The following is a 14,325-nucleotide window of genomic DNA, read 5'->3' as shown; positions in this document are numbered from 1 at the left end:
AAGCTAATTTTTATAAAACCTTTAAATAACTAGTACCTGGCCTGTATATCTAGGACCCACTTTTAGTCTCTGACAAGTAATATATTACATAGCCAAGAAGAAGATACTGCGGCGATAAGTACGGATATAAGACTTAATATGCGAGTCTACACCTCAAATTCTATATAAATGGCCTGTGTGAACGAGAGAAAAAAGAGCTGGTGTTTATAACCCAGTGTGTACAGATAGTATACCAAGGTATGCTCGTGTTTACACCCTGTTACTATCCCCTACCTGTGGAGTGCGGCGGTCGAGAATTAAACAAAGATATAATCAAAAATTACATTACACTAGAAATTACACTAAAAAATTACATGTTGTATAGTTTTTCTGTTAATACTCTGGGCGTAGCTCTTATTACTAGCACTATTTATTAGCGGCCGTATTATACTCGTGTTAAACACGTTGGCAAGAAAATCAAGGGACCAGCTTACTTGACATCTATAAGGAATATAATTACTACCACTAGGTTTAGGTTATACTAGTAACCAAAATTATAGTTTAAGTGTACATAATTTTACAGCAGCCCAAAGCTGGCGTCGTTAAATGTTATTTGCGAGCATTAGGTAAGCGATATAGTCTTGGTAGTAAAGTGAAGCCATGTGTCGGTAGCAAACAAGAAAAAGCTGCTCAATACCAGCGCGTGGGTTCAACATTTCGGACGGAGATGGCGTGCGAGAGTATTCCCGAGCCACGTGCTTAAAAACAACACCCAAGCCATAGTGACGAGCGGCTTTGCCATGGGTGCCCCTTTTCGCCAACTGATTATATACCTAACGTAGTACCACCGAACTCAGGGAAGAGTTGCAAAGTGTCCGGACAAGCAACGCAAACTGGCACGGAGTAAGAAGCCCAGGCCTTTCTGTACGCGTTGTTGAACGTTTGAGATGTCCTCGCTACGTGGTGGCAATTCACGTGGGCTAAGTATAATCTAGAATAGTTGGTGAGGGGTGTTGGAATCAAAATACGCGAATAGTTGCAAGATGTCGAATGCCCTTGTTGCGTACTAAAGCTAGTTCTAGTAGAGACATGATTTACAGGCCATGGTAAAGAGTATTTATTTTCAATGCCAGCCTCGCAAGTAGTTGCTCAAAAGGTAACATGGCCTACTTCCATCTGCTAAACGTGGCAATGCAGATGAAATCCAAATCATCAATATCCATCGTTTCTACACCGCGGTGACATTAGTCCCGCCGAGGCTATTCCAGAAGAAGTCGGCCAGCTTCTTGAACGGGATAAGCTCTACACGATCGTACAGGTCAACGTGCCCAGCGCGCGGCACCCAATGCAGCTCCTTTGGTTCCGCCGCACGCGCGTAAGCCTCCTCGCTAAACTCGCGCGAGTGCGCCTGATCCCCCGATACGAAGAGCACCGGACGCGGCGAGATGGTTTCCATGTCGGCAAAGGGGTAAAAGTTGAGAAACTTGACGTTACTCGAGAGCGTGGGGTGTGTCGTGAGATTCCGCGACGACCCCCGGGGTATAAACTCGCCACGGCTGGTGCGGTAAAAGTCGTAGAACTCGCGCTCGACAGGAGTCGAATCCGGCGCGAGGTGGTTTGGCGTGCCGCTCGTGTACTGGACCTCGGCGCCGTCCACCTCGGCCCATCGCTGGCTCGATGCCGTGGCGACGATTTCCCCGCGCTGCTCGACGGTCTGCGACTTGTGTAGGCCGTTGCGGTTCGCGGCGCCCATGTCGTACATGCTCGAGGTGGCGACGGCCTTGATGCGGTGGTCGATCTTGGCCGCGCTGATGACAAAGGAGCCGCTGCCGCAGATGCCCAGTGCGCCGATGCGCTGGCGGTCGACGGACTGGTGCTTGCCGAGGTAGTCGACGGCCGCGCTGAAGGCCTCGGTGTAGAGGTCTGGTGACACGGCGTTGCGAGGTTCCCCGTGGCTGCTGCCCCAGAATGGGAGGTCGAGCGACACGGTGATGAAGCCGTGCTCGGCCAGCTTGGTGGCGTAGAGGTTCGCGCTCTGCTCCTTGACTGCGCCCATTGGGTGGCCGACAACGATGGCCGGCGCGGTTGCGTTGGAGCTGCGGTTGAGTTTGCCGTGGATGAAGAGGTTGCCGGCAATGCTCTGGCGGTATTGGTTCTGGAAGGTGATGGGGTGCACTTCCACGGCGGGACTGCGATAGAAGTTGTCGGCTCCGTATGACATGTTCTGTGCCATGGCGGACATGGTGGTGCCCATGGCCATGATGCCGAGTGAGATGCCACTTGCCAGCATTTTTGTCGTTATTGTCCGCGGTGCTTGGGTATGTGTCTGGTATGCGTTTTAACAGAAATGTCGGCTGAGGTTTTCGAGTAGAGTCGCCGGCATATCGGTCGTCTTTATATGTTTTGAGGTCATGATGGCCGCTGTCGTCATGGTAAACTGGTTCTGATGGTCAACTGGTTCTGATGTGGCCTTGAATCATGCGAGATGCACTTCATCCTTGCAGCGCACAAGACGACCGCGCGTCGCCAACATTCTCTCCTACAAGAGTCGCCGGCGGGCCAAGATGGCAGTTGACGTAGATGGGTAATCGACGCCTCCCTCTGGCACGTCATATTCCCCGTCCCAAATTACACGATTCCATCCTGGGCGGGGTTAGGGTTAAAGCCGAAACTAGCAAAGGCTGTGCAATTGTGCACAGCCAACATAGACATGGGTGGCATGTTGTTTCTCGGCCACTTATCGACTTTGTATGAAGAAACTTTGTCCATGGAAGCAAAGTGAAGCACGTCAATGGAATTGTGACGTTCGGCTGTCGCTTGCGGGGCTTGATGATGAGTCTTGGGTGATGCGGATGTATTGACGGTACACTGCTCCTCCAATGGAGAATTGATAAGCTTCAATGTTTCAAGCGCCGGCCAGTCTACATGTCTGGTAGCTCGTCATCATGGTCAGGGCCCGTAAACTTGCACGCCCTAATGCAAGCTGCTGACAAGCCCAAACGCTTGGCAGATAGCCGCGTTGAATTGATGGGTCAATCAATTAAACTTGACAAACATTGAACCAATAGGAGCCTGCACATGTGCTCTCAATCTTGATTGGATTGCCCCGCCGTCAGCAGCCTGCATGTAGTATATATGCCATTGGGGCCACCGGACCGTCTTCTTTCAATCCCGGGCACATTCGGGCCTCGAGTTCAGTTCAGCCATGGACACGACGCTTCAGTCGGGCACAAAGCGCATCCCGATCCAGACAGCTGCAGAGCTAGCAGAGGCACTGGGCCCAACAGAGGATTGGACCGGCACAGCAAGCAGCGCCAAAAGGAGGAAGCTGCAGAATCGTCTGAACCAACGGGCACGACGTAAGCCAACATGCTTCGCATACTCCCGTCTGTTTATTATTGACAACTAGTGTTGGACAAGGACGGAGAATACTTCCGCTGCCTTCCACCAGCGCAGTCGGACCAAGGTTATTGCCGACGACCGATGATGGTGCTCATCACACCAGCGACAACGGCAAACCATCTTCTGCGCCTACTTGTTTGCTTGGAAAAGCCGAGACCCGACAACTGTTGCTCCAAGTGGCCCAGAGCAGCTACGGTAGATACAAAATCGGGTCACCGAGCCTCGCAGATTTGAATGGCGTCGTGAGGTTCAACGTGTTTCAAGCCTTTGGGCTGATTGCCCAAGCCCTGGGCTTCAACAACGACTGGCTGACGTATGAAGCCACATCGCCATTCTGCACACCGGGAGAGTATGCCCCGTCCCTGCATGCGCCACCAACCAGACGGCCCTATTTTATGAATCCTACATTATTGCAGCTGAACGTAGAGCATCATCCGTGGATTGACTTCTTCCCCTGCCCCAGGTTACGGGATAATCTGTTGGCCGCTTTGGTACCGGGCAGGGAAATGCTCGATGAGGACCATCTCTGTCGGGATGTGGTGGATGGCGGAGCTGGTGCTGGCGTCGACTCGGCTGGCCTCATCGTCTGGGGTACTCCGTGGGAGCCTGGCGGATGGGAGGTGACGGAGTCGTTTGTCGAGAAATGGGGCTGGTTGTTGGCCGGCTGTGTCGAGTTGAAAGAAGCGACCAACTACTGGAGAGGGAAACGGGGGCTGGAGGGCATTGTATTCAATGTGTAATTTGGAATAGTTTTGCCGAGTTGATGTAGTTTTGATGTATTGGCGCTGATGCAATGTGATGACAACTGCATCCGCTTCATCGTCCCGAAACTCGGATATGCAAGTGCCGGACATGGGTAGGTTTAGCTTCTTTCCTTATTAGCACGGTCCATGCGTTTAAAGCTCACGAGCTCCAAAGTTAAATATGTAGTCTCAACTATTATGGAGTCTGCACATGTGGTTATCCTGGGCGCGCCTGGACGCTAATGCGGGTGGCTGACATCTGCGGAGCTCCTCATGCACGACTGAAATTAATAGAAATATACATCCTTTTATAAATTGTGTAAATAAAAAATAAATACACGTCTGGTCGGTTACATCTCGTTCAGCTTTGTACCGATGCCTCTAGTAACGGTACATGTATCCACACCACATGTCGATCTGACAGTTTCCAATTTAGTGTCAGGGATGGCGCAAGCGTCCACGCAAGCCTTCATGCAAGACGTGCAAAAAGTGCTGCCGTACAGTATAGAGCCCAGAAAGGTAGGGATTGTCGTCAACCTTATCAGCACTCTTATATATACGACGGAGCGGGCAGCCGACAATGCACGTCTACTAATGACCCTGCCGGTGACACCAAGTTTAGCATCAAATACCGCAGCCACAACCATCTCTATTACGCCGTACTCGACCTCACTATGAAGGCTTTCGGTTTCTTACTCGCCGCATCAAGCATCGGCCCCTTGGCCTCAGCAACCGAGTGTCCAGTTGCAGATGCCCCAACAGTCGCCCACCAAGGCGACCCTGTCGGGTCTACAGAAGAACACAATGGGGGTAAGCACCAGAAAATATTGTCACGTTGGGTATGCTAACGGCTTCGAAATAATAGTCAACATGTATATTACAAGCCCGGAAAAGATGCAAGCGACAACCAAGCCCGGCATCGCTGTCCTATATTTAACCGACGTATTCGGAATACAACTGCTGGAGAACAAACTGTTAGTTTATCTACAAAGCGTCTGGAGAAAATTTCCCAGCTAAACGTGCTACTATAGCCTCGTGGACAGCTTTGCGCGAGCTGGATACATGACTGTTGCTCCCGACATCTTCAACGGCACTCCGGCACCCAGCGATCTCAACGACCCCAGCTTCAACACGACGGCATTCCTTGAACTGCATTCACCCAACGCAACAGACCCCATTGTCGAATCAACCATCAGCCATATACGTGAGACTCTTGGTATTGACCGGATCGCCACCGCTGGCTATTGTTTCGGCGGTAGGTACGCCTTACGCTTCCTCGGCGGCTGTAACGGCGCCGACCTAGCTTTTGCCGCCCACCCAAGTTTGCTCCAGGACGGCGAAATCTCTGGTATTTCTGGCCCAGCGAGCGTCGCTGCTGCTGGTAAGTAGCATGTGTTTGAGCACGACGTCACGTTGTAGAAAGCTGACTTGCAAGCTAGACGGGGATGAATTGATGCCGCCTGAAAGACGAAGTCAGATAGAGGCGATTTTACTGCAAACAGGGCAGCCGTATCAATTGTCTCTGTATGGCGGCACGGGCCATGGCTTTGCAGTGCGAGCCAACATATCTAACCCAGTTGAGAAGTTTGGGAAGGAAGCTGCATTTGTACAAGCTACAAGGTGGTTTGATACTTGGGGTCAATAATCGACTGTATTGTGGTTCAGGCTTTGCCTGGACCTAACGATCGTGGTCGCGGGAGCCTATATAATATTAACTATATTAAATAGTTATCAGGGGCTAGTTTAATACGTACCCTTGGAGCCTAATCGTTAAATTCATGTGGTTAGGGGTCTGGGTAACCCCCGGGACGACTGCGGCTGGCACCCGCTAGTAGTCTTGAACCTAACATGAATCTATTAGACTAGGAGGGATAGAGCTAGATAGAGTCTACATATAATTAATTTGACAGATATTGCCTCTCGCCTGGCCGCCTCTGATTAAGCTGTGATGGAATTGGCATTTAATCTCTTCTGCTAGCGCTTTTGTCTGCCTATAGCTCCGGCAGTATACGATGCGTTTCTGTCTACTTTGGCATACCGGGTCTGGTCTCAATAACCAGCTCCGCTACCCTGCCCTTAACGCACTATCCCTTCAATATTGCCTGAACCTGCTTCCCCACTGCCGTATACTTTTACCTTGCGCTTTAACGAGCCTGATATTACTGCCATGCTCCACAACTGGTGCCGATGCCCCGGTCTGGTAGCTGTTGATTATTTCCGTCGGTAACCGTGCCGGAGTCCCCACGTTAATTGCGTAATGCTGCCGGTCCATCGCCATCTCGTGCGTTCCCTGTAAATCTCAGATAATATTCCAGCTCCTGCTATCATGTATAGCCTCGCCGGAGATTGGATCTACCTCGATGTCATCGTCGTCTATGCAGTCGCCAGCTGACTAATCAATCTGTCTTAAAACTCATCACCAACCCCTGGATTTCACGGCCCATGTTAATAGCTCTTTTAAGGGAAAGCAGAAGATCTATCGAATTAGGACCTGTTCTAGTAGGGGGCCTCTACTTTTGGCAGAGTCGTTAAAATAATGGCAATAGCTTACTATCACCCGATGCTTGGCTGAAGCCCTGTGCGCGCATGAAGTATCCTGGCCATAATTTTAACCAAAAAGGCAAGACTTATTAGAGCCATCCTCTTATACAAGCCATCTTACATTGAACAAATGGTTCCTCTGATTTCTCCCGTTTTTCCGTGTCGATAAAAGCCGCAGCACATTACAAATATCACTTTGGCCAAGAACATGCTCGTCATCTAATGTTTTTATCATGTCTATTGCAGAAATCAAATTGAATTGAACCTATAATGTCTAGAGCACAGTAAAGCGTCTTGTAGTGGTGCTAGAGAGATGAAGAAATCCAAAGAAGCCAGCCTAATCTGCCACCATGTATTGATTTCCTGCTTGTCTCCGTCTCCGCGTTTCTTTAAGCGACTTCTAGCCAATCAGCGGGTGTGATGGTGCCAGACCAAGCCGGCTCGCCATCTTTGTGGCTTACGTCTTTATTTTCAGACGCAAACGTCCTCATTTGCACCTTCTTTGGCACATCTGCACACGTCGCCGAGAGCGTGAGGCCTAAGGAAAAGACAGGGTTAGTATACTATTAGCTACGCAAGGAATAATTTGAGCCAGTACACACCTTGAAACTTCCAACCCTTGTCAAAAGTACCAGCGGTAGAGTCATCATCGTCAATGGACACCGTCTTGAGGTCGCGAATGTCAACGGTATCCTTGTTAAACGTCGCCTTGAGGTCGATATTGTCCTTCTTGCTGGATCCAGCGTCGAAGCTGTTTCCAAGATTGATTTTGCCTTCCCCAAGCACAAGGGTCAACGTGTCACCAGTTCCGTCGCCGTTCGCCCAGGTGCCGCCCAAGGTGAATTCGTAACTGAGATCCTTGATGATGTTGCAGGGAGGGGCAAAAGACCAATCTCCGGGAACGACTTGGAAAGTTGCCACGGTCTGCCTGTCGAAGTTCGACGGGTAGAAGTTGCCGAAAATCCACCAGCCCTTCTGGGGACGGCCGTACCAAGCATTAATCCCGACGTACTGGTCATTTCTAGCTTCAAAGCCGGGATCGGCACATTTTGCGCGGAGTCGAATATCTTGAAGCAGAATCGTTAGTCACAGGAAGGGCATCCATCTCCTTTTGCTTGCTCTCACCTTGGACCTTGAACTGGTCACTTTGGGGCCCTCTCAGGAAGAACGTCTCGGCGGTAAGAGTAAGGTTGTTGATGCCGGTGATATCAATGGAGTCCGATTTGAAGGATTCTTGCATATTCACAGGAACCCACTTTGATTCTCCTCGCGAGGGCTGTTCCGTAATGGTAAACTCGGCCTTGCCGGCTGGACCGGAGATTGTAGCGCCGATATCATCCTTGGTTCCCGACCACCAATCGTTGGATAGAGTGAAGCCGAACTCGATCTCCTTGATTTTGCGGCACGGCTCCGGTATCTTCATTTTCTTCAGAACATCCTGGGCCCGATGGCATTCAGAAATGTCTGCGAATAGAATCACGGTTAGCAGAGACACGCAAGTTGTCGCACAATGCCCGTACCTGTTTCGTCAGTGTCAGCGCGGCGGCCGAGGCTGGTGCCGCCCCCTGGGTTGTTGTTCTTGAGCACATAGGCAACGACAACCGCGCAGGTTGTTGCGGTGAAGCCGTCAAAATCGCCGTTTTCCACTCGCTGCAGTTCCTCTCGGTCTATCCCCTCGTCGTACAACTCTAGCTCCTCACAATCGTCCACGTCACCTGTCCCGAGACTCTTGTTAGCACTGATAATCCACGCCGGCGGACAAGCTGCCTACCGTCGGCGCGAGCGACGAGGTTCGAAGCCCCGTTCGATGATGCGCAGCATGAAGCCTGTGCTGCGTCGTCGCGAGCAGCAACCCGACTGCTAACCTGTTGGAGGCAGAGCAGGGTGCTCAACAGCACATAAAGAGACTTTTGGTTCATGGTAATGACTGTGTGAAAGAGGTGGGTTTACTCTTGAGAAATAAAAACGATTGTCTTGGCGGTATTCCCTTTGTCTGTCACGAATTCAGCAGCACATGGGGAGCAGAGAGCGAGGTATATATCATGATGGCCGCTTGCTCACTCTGCTTTTTTACATTGTCTTTTTTTTTGGGCGAACCACTGAGCTCGGCAGATGATTCCTTTGCCTTCCGAGTCATAATTTCGTGCCATCATGCCGCTGGTTCCGGAACCAATGCATGATGCGGAAATGGGATGAACCACGTAGCCATGATTTCAAGCTACATCATGAGGCCAGATGAATCCAGGACTCTTGGACTCGGCCACCGACCACGCCATTGCTGAACACTTATGACTTTGCATAAATCACGCGCGGCAGTTGCTAGCGGGCGTTGGCACAAGGTGTGCAGCCTACGTGTAATCGTAATTTAATGCTTTATCAGCATTGTGGCCTGTCCTCTTTGCGCCGATCTTTGACATCAATGTCCGTATCACAGCCGAGGGCAGGATGAATGTGGGCTGTGGTTACATCAAGCTGTCGATAGAGTCTGGGGTTGTCACGTCCGGACATTCGGGCAAATTAACCAACTTGGCGTGACTCGCGTTGACGGCGTCTCCGACGTGACATCTGGAGGCACAAGGATCTTGAACCATTTCGTAGCACACAATACTAGAAACAGGCAACTACGCATAAACTGTGATGCAGACTACAACGTGCCCCTTTATTGTAATGTTGCCTTTTGCCTAGTGACTCAACTCGAAGCGCATTTTCTACGTCTCGTTTGGATCTTGCATTTCCCCTGCAAGAATCATGTCTGGGGTCTCAGTCTGAAGGACTCCCTCGGCGTCACGATATTCCTCCCGCGAATACAGCTCAATCGCGTTGAAGCCACAGCTATCAATGGCAGTAAAAAAGGTACAAGCTGCCTTGAACGGCACACGCCATTTCCACCAGATGGTCTCCTGGCCAACTTCGGCCGGACCAACAATGGCCTCCTCCCAAAGTTCCCGTGGGTACGAGTAGTGCAACACCACGGCAGACTGCGCCTCGGATTTCTCGTCGAGTACCGCCATCCAATCGCTGGCAAGGCTGGTTGAGTTTCCGTTTGTTGATCTCTGAATCAGCGGCTCAATGAGGCTTCGTAACTCGGCGTCGGGTGTAGCCTCGAATCCCGTGTCGTAGTCTTGCACCGGGGGCTCAGTCTTCCATTCATCCAGGCGTTGCTGGTCTGGGCTTCGAACCAGACTGAATATATTGTCTGCATCTTCGGCAGTGGCAGATTCCTCCATTAATTGATCGATGACCTAGAATACAGCGTCGGCACGTCTATCCTCGGGACTTGTGCTCGGTAGCTCGCATACCTTTGCTGGCACCTTGGCGGTGCAGAAGAGAAGAATGGCGGACATGATGAACAGTGATGGAGCAACGGGCGGATGGTGTGCAGAAGTGAAAGACGCGAAGCAGGCGTTCGACTAGGTGAAGGTGAAGAAGAAGACCTGGAAGGAGAAAAGGAAGAAGAACAAGGTTACATGGAAGACAGCTACATGAACGGCAGATGAAATGATTGAAACACGACCCCTGCTTGCAAGTCCAATCACTTCAATGCTTATATCATTCCGATAAAATTCCGCTTTAATTTCCGGCCCACGCGATGAACACATGGGCTCAATTCGACCCACAATTGATTGATACTTATTTTATCTACCAAACTTATACACGGCCTTGGTTTCTCCCCGATGCCGGCGTCTGGGGTTGACGAGTCTTCCGGTCGTCCCGTCGCTGCGCTGCCCCCGAAGAAGTCGTCGTACAGGTGCAACTAGCGTATCGACGTGTTTCAACTTCTCTTGACTAGTTGAGGACACGGCAGTTGAACCTGCGGCGCATCAAATCATCCCACTGACATGGCCACGTCACGGCAGGCGCAGCATGGATCACGACATGAAAGGCATTGATCGGAGCTTGGCAACCACTCTAAACCACGTGGACTCGCGTCTTCGCAATATCGACCCTGTCATTCTCGCTTGTAATTTTATGCCGTATCATGAATCCATGATTGAACCGCCATGCTTCGAGCCTGCGCCCAACGCTGCATGGCCGCGGCGGCAGTTGGAAAGCGTCGTAGTGAAGAGGCTTCATGCCATCAAGTGCATGGAGATAACATCGTCTTGGGGCCTCCCAAAGCCCAGGATATAAAGAACTACTCATCCTCGCCAAGTATCCCTCAGCTTCAGTCACATCCATAAAGACACAAACCCGGGTGCAGAGAACCCAGACACTCTTTTTCAAGACACTCGTTGAAATTCTTCTTCCAAAATGCAACTCACTGCTGCTGTCGCACTCGTTTTCTGTGCCCTCGGGCTGGCGACGCCAATCTTGGATGAGCCCAAAGACGTCGGGCCTCTGAGCAATATCAGTCCCCTGTTCCCTCGTGCCGGCACTGGCGATGACAAGACTGATCCCATCAAGGCCAAGGTGACCGTTACCAAGGGCAGCAAGAAAAACCCTACCGGTACCGGGGGGAATCAACTCACCTTTGATGTTGACTGCTGGGCTATTTTGTGCAAGGACGCCCCCAAGGTCTTGTAAGCTACTCGCCAGGCCAGGAAGAGCCCCCCCCCCTGTTCACGTTCTTGTCTCTGAATGTCATCTATTATAGGCAGCGCGTGGTGAAGAAGAGAGTGAACCTCAACCGTAGGGATAGCAGGGCTTGCCCCTCGCCCTACACGAGGAAGAAGGATCCCATCACGGCTCCCGCCAGAAACAACAACTGGGCACAGAGCGACTTTAACTCTGCCGAAGAGTATCCATTCGCGTCCTCCTTGCAGGGCGGAACCGGGTACGTTGCCATATGTAGCCTCGAGCCGTCTTTCCAGGCCGTCAACTAACCTTATCCGAAGGGCGTACTTGGTTCCTGTCAACGGAGCGTCTCAATCCACTCAGGGAGCTGAACTGGCCAATCTGTACAGGGCGAATAAGATCCTGCAGTTTGATCCTGATAGCACTAGCACGGCTGCTGGAGCCAGTAAAGGGACATGGTTTGAGTTGGAGTTCACCGGAGATCTGGGGTAAGAAGCTAGACTCATGTTTTGTCCTCGGGCGTCTACAGTCCTAACAACACATAGTCCTTACTGCGACGCCCTCGCAAGAGGGGATAAGAGCGTTTGCGATGACAAGTACGATGCCACCGGTCCGTGGGGCTTCGACGTGGCCAAGTTTGTCAGTCAGTGGAACGCGGCTACTAAGCAATATGATTTTGCTGGAAAGAAATAAAGTCCTTATTTCAGTATGCTGTATCAAACAGATGCTCAATATGGCATGGGTAGATGGCTCTACGTGAGCGATTCGTGGGCGGTGGATAGGCCGTTGTGAACTCGTACCGTGTCGGAATGTTTATAGATTGCTGAGAAAAAGACCAGTTGACATGTACATGTATCCTTGGATAGCATAAGGGGAGCGAACCCCAGTTCTCTCCTGCCCTACACGTGGTATCACAGCCATGCCCGCTGCATTCTCCTTTCGCAAGTGACAACACTTTCTTTGAAAAGATGGTACGCCTTTGCATCACACATATACTACAGGGCGTATCCCTCATGTCAGTAATTGAGCCCGAGGCGAATTTAGCATGTAGCTAATAAGCCTTATCCAGTGAGTTTACTTTAAAGATTTCAATAATACCAACGACCCAACCCACCAAAGGCCCAGCGTAAGAGTCTCGCGTGGTAATAACCTTAGCGTTAGTGTTGAATGTGTATAGCCTCTCCATCAAATCAGAATATAACGTGTACGATTGATATCCAAGGTCATGGGCCGGGAACCTTGAATAAAGATGGCACAGCTGCACCCTCGCTACAGCAAGTGAGGACACGGCCCTTGAGTCGGTGTAGGTGTGGTGCGTTGTTGTCGCGGGGCGTGATTTGATTATTGTAATGAGGTTTGGGAAGACTTGGAGGGTAGAAGCCCCTAATGGCTTGGCTATCGGTCTGGGTCCTTTTTGATTAAATCTCTGGACATTGACAGCGGATAACAATGGCAGGACAATGACATATCTCATCACCATTTAACTTTTTGACAGTCCAGTATAAACAGTCGTAGTCTAGAATTGCCAACACACCAACTCTATTGTGAGAATGAGTCCACGAGACAAGGAATGACTAGAGTTTTGTAGCCCTCTCACACTTATACTTGGCAACATTTATAAATGAGCAATGTATTTTGCCGTCACTTTCACAGCGGACAGTAGGCCAAGTATACCGGATATGACAAACGAAGCCAAATCTAGCTCTTGCCCTATATTCTATCCACAAATACACCCATTATTTACATTGCACCTACATGTGGCTCTCTATCTCAACGCACAAAATTCCCCTATTCCGTCGCGAGTCTAAACACGACAATACCCTCTTCAGTACCGCAACGCCGCCTCGACCAGCGGCACTAATACCAGCAACCGTTACTTTCTGCCAGTAAGCTCCAAAAAGTGATCCACAACAGAAACAACCTGCTCCTCAAACGTCTTGTACTGAACCCCCAGGACCCTAGTGGCCTTTGTGCCGTCCACCCTGGCCCCCGTGGCAGGCGGCTCCGCACCGCCCTCAAACTTGAACACGCCGTCCGCATACTCCCCAGGGTATCGCCTCTTGACAATCTCAAACGACCGGGCAGAGTCGACGCCTCCGGCCTCCGCCGCGGCAGCCAGGAAATCCTGGTTCCCCGCGACTTTGGGATCCAGCGCGAGCACATGCATCCTCGCAACGTCGTCGACGTGCACGCTCGCCCCGTGAAGAGGGTATCCGCCCGCGTGGCCGAGAAGAGGGCCGACGAGGATGCCGTTGGTCCCCTTGGCAATGGAGCCCGCTTCCGTGACGGTCTCGTCGCGGCCAAACACGAACACGGGCATGATGTTGATCACGTCAAAGGGCGGCTTGTGCGCCGCGACAAAGTCCCTGGTGGCCTGGTACGCGAGGGCCTTGGAGGCGGAGTAGGCGGCCAAGTCGTCTGCGAATGGAGGCTGCGTCTCAACGTCGAGAGTATTTTCTGCAACATTGTTAGGTAGGTATTGCCGCGTGTGTCTGGGGGATGGGGGACCCTTACCGTTGATGACCTCGCCGGTTGCCATTCGCGCGCTGCTCGCAATCGATGCCACGCTGGCTGTGATTACTACCCGCTTGATCCCTGTCGTCTTGAGCGCAGACTCGAGTATTCCCACGGTGCCCTGGATGGCGGGCCGGATGAGAGAGGTTTCATGGTCTTGTCCGCTGTTGTCTGGTATCGGAGACGCAACGTGCACAATGTACTTTGCTCCCTTGACGGCTTCGTCGTAGGCCCCGGGGACGGTGATGTCGGGGACGATGAAGCTGGTGAGTTGTGGGGGCTTGTACTTTTGCAGAGAGGGCAGGGAGGAGATCCTGTCGAAGCCGGCCTGGTTGCGGACGGCCGCGCGAACCGTGTACCCGTTTTCGAGGAGCTCGACGAGGGTTTTGAAGCCGATCATGCCGGTGGCGCCGGTCAACTGGGGCTTTGTTAGATATTGCGCAACCGTGTTTGGATGCGGAGAAGACATACCAGGACGATATCTCCAGTCATTTTGCTTGGGCTTGAAGTTGAGGGGCTGATGTTTAGGGGTTGATGTTGAGTGTATTGTAGGGCTGGGGCAAGATTGGTCTGTGCAGCAAGACTGGTCTGTGCCTGGATTGTGCTGTGATCAGGGTGGCGATCAACTCAA

The 14,325-nt window shown here is 51.5% G+C and overlaps 7 protein-coding genes across 7 annotated transcripts; 3 read left to right on the top strand and 4 right to left on the bottom strand.

Annotated features, from left to right (window-relative positions):
* Positions 1–1,207: 1,207 nt before the first annotated feature.
* On the bottom strand, positions 1,208–2,269 carry MAA_07198 (alpha/beta superfamily hydrolase; the record flags this gene model as incomplete). The annotated part of the gene is made up of 1 exon (XM_007825196.1): positions 1,208–2,269. One exon carries the CDS (start codon positions 2,267–2,269, stop codon positions 1,208–1,210), a length of 1,062 nt encoding a protein of 353 aa, XP_007823387.1.
* A 915-nt stretch (positions 2,270–3,184) lies between these two features.
* On the top strand, positions 3,185–4,121 carry MAA_07197 (uncharacterized protein; the record flags this gene model as incomplete). The annotated part of the gene is made up of 2 exons (XM_007825195.1): positions 3,185–3,338; positions 3,400–4,121. 2 exons carry the CDS (start codon positions 3,185–3,187, stop codon positions 4,119–4,121), a joined length of 876 nt encoding a protein of 291 aa, XP_007823386.1.
* A 677-nt stretch (positions 4,122–4,798) lies between these two features.
* On the top strand, positions 4,799–5,513 carry MAA_07196 (dienelactone hydrolase; the record flags this gene model as incomplete). Its single annotated transcript, XM_007825194.1, has 3 exons — positions 4,799–4,934; positions 4,990–5,098; positions 5,156–5,513. The coding sequence occupies 3 exons, from the start codon at positions 4,799–4,801 to the stop codon at positions 5,511–5,513; spliced, it is 603 nt and encodes a 200-aa protein (XP_007823385.1).
* Positions 5,514–7,054: 1,541 nt separating this feature from the next.
* Positions 7,055–8,584, bottom strand: MAA_07195 (protein-tyrosine phosphatase; the record flags this gene model as incomplete). Its single annotated transcript, XM_007825193.2, has 5 exons — positions 7,055–7,203; positions 7,268–7,732; positions 7,791–8,129; positions 8,186–8,380; positions 8,437–8,584. 5 exons carry the CDS (start codon positions 8,582–8,584, stop codon positions 7,055–7,057), a joined length of 1,296 nt encoding a protein of 431 aa, XP_007823384.2.
* Positions 8,585–9,373: 789 nt separating this feature from the next.
* On the bottom strand, positions 9,374–10,009 carry MAA_07194 (uncharacterized protein; the record flags this gene model as incomplete). Its single annotated transcript, XM_007825192.1, has 2 exons — positions 9,374–9,907; positions 9,965–10,009. 2 exons carry the CDS (start codon positions 10,007–10,009, stop codon positions 9,374–9,376), a joined length of 579 nt encoding a protein of 192 aa, XP_007823383.1.
* Positions 10,010–10,916: 907 nt separating this feature from the next.
* MAA_07193 (uncharacterized protein) lies at positions 10,917–11,873 on the top strand (the record flags this gene model as incomplete). Its single annotated transcript, XM_007825191.1, has 4 exons — positions 10,917–11,185; positions 11,260–11,439; positions 11,570–11,668; positions 11,726–11,873. 4 exons carry the CDS (start codon positions 10,917–10,919, stop codon positions 11,871–11,873), a joined length of 696 nt encoding a protein of 231 aa, XP_007823382.1.
* A 1,180-nt stretch (positions 11,874–13,053) lies between these two features.
* Positions 13,054–14,186, bottom strand: MAA_07192 (NAD(P)-binding domain protein; the record flags this gene model as incomplete). The annotated part of the gene is made up of 3 exons (XM_007825190.1): positions 13,054–13,637; positions 13,695–14,112; positions 14,166–14,186. The coding sequence occupies 3 exons, from the start codon at positions 14,184–14,186 to the stop codon at positions 13,054–13,056; spliced, it is 1,023 nt and encodes a 340-aa protein (XP_007823381.1).
* Between the last annotated feature and the right edge of the window lie 139 nt (positions 14,187–14,325).

This window comes from Metarhizium robertsii (assembly GCF_000187425.2).
Source record: "Metarhizium robertsii ARSEF 23 chromosome Unknown MAA_Scf_2, whole genome shotgun sequence".
Classification (NCBI taxonomy): domain Eukaryota; kingdom Fungi; phylum Ascomycota; class Sordariomycetes; order Hypocreales; family Clavicipitaceae; genus Metarhizium; species Metarhizium robertsii.
Note: the sequence above shows the minus strand (reverse complement) of the source record. Positions and strands in the feature narration are given on the sequence as shown.